Raw genomic sequence first — 4,943 nt, 5'->3', positions numbered from 1 at the left:
ATGTCATTGTGAACCTGAGAGGTTGCCTCTCCATTTATAGGCTATATAAAAATATACAATTAAAATTGTTTACATCATGTTTTTTTCTTAAATCATTTGCAGCCTATTGTAGGGTAACCAATAAGAAATTATTATTTAACGACTAAGTAATGCTTCTGTCATAATGCTTGTATTCTTTATGTTTCTTTTAATTGCAATGTGATACTTAGACTAGAATACTTTTTTGGGTTAGGTCAGCAATGTCTCATTATTAAAGGCTAAACAAACTTACAGTGCCTCCCATAGGATCTCTATGGTGCCTCATCTCCACAGAGCTGTAAGCTACTTCAGGCCACTCACAGTTGCACTGAGCGCGCCTAATTTTGAATGTGCATCTGAAGCTCGTCTCTGATTGGATAATGACGTGAGGGCGGGAGGAGAAGAGCGCCTAGTTCACGACTATAGCTAACGAGCCAGCACGAGAGAGAAGACGGGAGAAGAAAACATCGAACTTTCAGCAACTACGTTGTTAGGACAAATTACAAACATACGATTTCAAGTGTTTTTTGAGGATCTGTGTTTGTTCGTCAGAAAGTCTGCACGGTAAGTTCAATATCTTGGCGACGTTTTTTCGAGATAAAAGCACCAGTTGATATTTAGACCAAGGCTCATAACCTAGCGCTAGCATGGTAGTTCAGCTGAAAAGCACAGGCAAACTTTAGAAATACTAAAAATGATCATCTGCGTCTTTTGTAAAAAGGTATTGGTCACATTAAGAGGCTATGTACTACATTGCAGAGTGCATAAGAATGAGCCTTGTTGTATTTTTAAATGTGTTGGCGCCAATTGCAGCCAAACATTCACCACGTACTCTGCTTTCAAGGGGCATTTTTATCGTGTGCACAATGCACCTGCACTTCAAGCTACTCCTAAAGCTCTTGTTGCAGATTTAAAATGTGCAGTTTCATTATGTGCCCGCCATTTTCAAACAGTGAAAGAGCTAGTGTCTCACTTAAATGATCATATTGCAGGGGGCAGGTCTGTGTCATGTCCAATAAGTGGTTGTAAGCATATGTTTACAAAAAAGTCATCATTTACTTCTCACATGTGTAGGAAGCATAAAGCTTGTTCCCCAGATGGTATTGATGACATGTACAAGGAATCTCGTCCTCAGCCCCCAAATGACAGTACAGAATATTCAGAAAACACACATGAAACCATGGCATCTGCTAGTTCAGCCAGTGATATGCCAGAGAAGGATAGTCATTCTTATCTCAGAAACATGTGTCTCTTTTACCTTAAACAGCTACTCAGCTACTTTGAAGAGAAGGAGGAGTCCATGCTTCTCTGTGTTGAAGATACATGTCTGGCAGATGAGGTACAACTGGAGCAAGTGCCTCTGACACCCACTATTATCATGTGTGGTAAGTCTGTTTCATAGCTCTCTCTCTCTCTTTTTTTTTTTTAAGTGCATTTTTTATAGAATGTCATGTGACTGCCGTGTTTATTGATATAACCTGTTAAATAATTTCTTCACAGGACAGTCCTGCTATTCCTCAAGAAGATACATGCTGAGTGTTGATCGGCACCTCGTCAGCACAAACATATCCTCCTTCATTTCTGCACTGTGCCTCATGTTCGGGAGCTACTACAATTTCAACATCCATTATCCATCTGAGCTGGCTTCCACTTTAGAGTTTCTTCAGAGGTGAACAAATATGGCTTTGTTATTTCTCATAACTGAGACTCTGGGATCTGGAGTCTGGCTTTGATGTGGTTCGAGTCCAGGTCTGGCTCTGAGTCTCGGTCGGCTTTGGAGCCGGTTTCAGTTGTTTTTTCTGTTTTTTGTTGTTGTTTTTTTTGTTTGTTTGGTTTTTTTAAATACATTAACAGTCTGAATCTGGGTCCAAGCCTGGCCGAGACTCAGGGCTAGACCAAGCGTCAACTGACGTCTGACTACCTATAACCTTTGCTTTGGATTTTAACAATGCTAAAGTGTGACATATCACTGCAGAAGACACTCGTGAAGGGTGCCAATACTTTTGACCATGCATTGTTCACTTCCCCACAGCATTTTGGTTATACTTTGTCTTGAACGTGGTCATGGCCATGACTGTATATATATGTATATACTTAATTTTTACTTACTTTGTATGTGTATTTTAACTGATCAATTATAAAAATGCTTAATAAACTTTTATATGATTGTTATTCTACAGGTGTTTCTTCTCCATAAACCCAGAAAAAGGAACCAAAGTAGAGAACAAAAACTCAAAGCGTCGTCTCAGTGTGAACCCTCGAGTCCTCACCCTGATTTAGGATCTCGCCGACCACGAGTGGCGCTAAGCCTAAATCTTGACTCTCTGTGGACTGTTAGTTTTACTTTGTTAATTTTGTTCCACAATGTGTACTGGAACCTTTTACTGGTCGAATGCATGAAGCCAATTCATGAAGATGTTCTTTCTTTGTAGGAATGTTCTTTATTTACATAAGAAAAGAAAAAAAACAACATGCTGCTACTGCAGTGTTTCTAGACCACATGTGTAGGTTTGTTTCACCACGTGGTTTTGCTGATGTTTTCTGACCAGGGCCATGGTTGTGGTGACAGCAGGGTGCGTGTTGCGTTGCACGGTGATTATGATCATTTTTGGCACAATATGTGTTTTTTGTTTTAAAGTCTTAACAGGTTATTTAACTTTTTCTGGTGGAGGGTCTAACAAATGCTTGTTTCATGAACATGGTTCTTGCTTTGCAGGAATGTTCCACAGCTTTTATAGCCTATATTTTGATTGAATTGTGTAGTTGCTGTGTGCCTTGCATATTGTGTTAGTTGGAAAAATGGATCCATTTGCTGTCATTTTGCTAATGTGGCTGCAAAATAAATTTCCCAAAAGTGATATTTTCCTCTCTTGTGTTTTCTCATGTGTATTTTTGCATGTTTGGGTGTAGGCGTAGCAGTAAGAAATTTGCTGGGTTATGGTTAAAATTTTACATTAAAACATATAATATTCAGCATAGATTTTATGTATAATTTACAGAGCAGCTCCATTTAATATGCACAGTTTCACCGTAGTTCTACCATTTTAAATTAGTTCTTTGTACGATATTTCCCTGTTAATTTTGCAGTTTATGGATCCACAAAAAGCATTTATTACTTGTAAAAGATACAGGAAATAGTGTATTTATATATCACATCTATGTGTGAAATTAACTTCTTTTTCCTGTAGATTTAACAGTTTTAATCTGAGATTCATTCACTGTAAATCAATTTACAAGTTGCATCTGTAAAGCGTTTTTACAGGAAGTCCCTGGTAACCCCAGCTGCCAGGGTTTTCCTGTAAAAACAGCACGTTTTTTTTTACAGTGTAGGAGTCCGACCATGTTTCTTTTTAGCTGAAAAGCATTACACCAGGTAACAAAGTGTTTTGCTTTTCTTTCACAAATATGGGGATTAAATTGTGTTAAAATGTGCAAAACAGTGATGTCATGTTTTGTGACGAGGACCCAGGCACAGAGAGACTTGATGAATTTAAGAATCTTATGATTTAATAAAGAAATTTGCAGACTTGCACAGAGATGGTAAAATTATGATGACTGATAACGGAGACGAAGACAACAGATGATGAAGACAGGGAGGAACAGGGGTTTAAATGCACCAAAGTGACAGTCAGAGAGAACTCGGGACAACATTTAAGGATGCAGGGACTGACAGAGACAGGTTTATCTTGCCTGGCTGGGCAGCTCTCTGGGTGCTCAGCACCCCCAAAGCTCTGATCCTAGAATCACCCCTGGTTTTAGTTTTTGATTTGTACAACCTGGTTAAGGGGTTAGAGGTCTTGAAGTTCAAAATTCATTTTCATTGACTTACTCTAATTATCAGTAAGATTTGGCAATATAAGTATTTAACATTATGTCTTAAATACTTATATTTCATTAATTTTCCAAGTTAAATTTTATATTTTATTACAGATAGTACATGTTAATTATATTTTAGAGTCTACTATAAAACAAATAACACAATAGCTAACACATGTGAAACATTTAAATATGCTAGAAGAGCATTAAGGAAGAGTAAAAATTTTGAATTTTGGATAACAGATGTTATTAATTATGCTAAGGTAAAAAACCAGAGTACTCACTCTGAAACAGACTAAAGAGGTCATTGCTTACATTTTAAAACTGACCTCACACATTTGAATTAATTTTTAGCAAATTAATTATTGTAAATGTGGAACAGCGAAAATTCTTCAATCCGCATCTTTATCAGACTCTTTTGGATCGGGAATCCACACCATCTGTCTGCTCAGAAAGTTCTGCTGCTCTGCACAACTAGCAACCTCCCCCGTTCTCCACGTATTCAGACGTATCCAATACAATGCAGGACAAAGTCATTAAGGATATAGTAACACAAGCCTAGAGACCAGTCTGCGATCATCTTGCAACCTGAGAGAACAGGGAATCTTCCTTGACTGGTTGCTGGAATTTCCCTAGTTATACAAGCCTTGGTCATTAGCATATTGCTGTGGTTACAGGTACTTTGCAAAAAAATAAAAAAAGAAACAAACAAAAAACAAAAACAGAACAACAGAATTAAATACAGGCTTTTCAGGTTTCAGTGAGATTTGCAGTGCACTTTTACAAGTTTTACCACCACTTGCCGACTATTTTTTATAGCTTGCAGAGAAATATGAAAAACTACAGCCAACTGATGGAAATCAACCCGTGATTGTATCACATTAATTATGGCGAACATATCTCGAGCAATATGTGTGCGATATTACGTGACAAACCTCATTATTTATCTATCAATCACATCTCAATAGCTCTGGCTCATTTTATAGCTGCCTTCAGATAACAAACCTACACTGTTACAGTTTACATTGATTTTAACAGGGGTCAAAAAGACTCCATTGGTGTTTTCAGTTATAAGTATTTTTTTGTGCTCTTTTTCAAACATAGGAAAA

General features: G+C 37.5%; 1 protein-coding gene across 1 annotated transcript; it reads left to right on the top strand.

Annotated features, from left to right (window-relative positions):
• The first annotated feature begins 588 nt into the window (after positions 1-588).
• Positions 589-3,167, top strand: LOC146642528 (uncharacterized). The gene is made up of 3 exons (XM_085398610.1): positions 589-1,403; positions 1,519-1,687; positions 2,199-3,167. Exons 1-3 carry the CDS (start codon positions 713-715, stop codon positions 2,296-2,298), a joined length of 960 nt encoding a protein of 319 aa, XP_085254736.1. The 5' UTR covers positions 589-712; the 3' UTR covers positions 2,299-3,167.
• Positions 3,168-4,943: the final 1,776 nt, after the last annotated feature.

Source organism: Rhamphochromis longiceps, linkage group LG23 (assembly GCF_057381845.1).
Source record: "Rhamphochromis longiceps isolate RC_006_pf linkage group LG23, R_longiceps_female_GT1.1, whole genome shotgun sequence".
Classification (NCBI taxonomy): domain Eukaryota; kingdom Metazoa; phylum Chordata; class Actinopteri; order Cichliformes; family Cichlidae; genus Rhamphochromis; species Rhamphochromis longiceps.
This window is presented reverse-complemented; position numbering and strand designations above follow the sequence as displayed.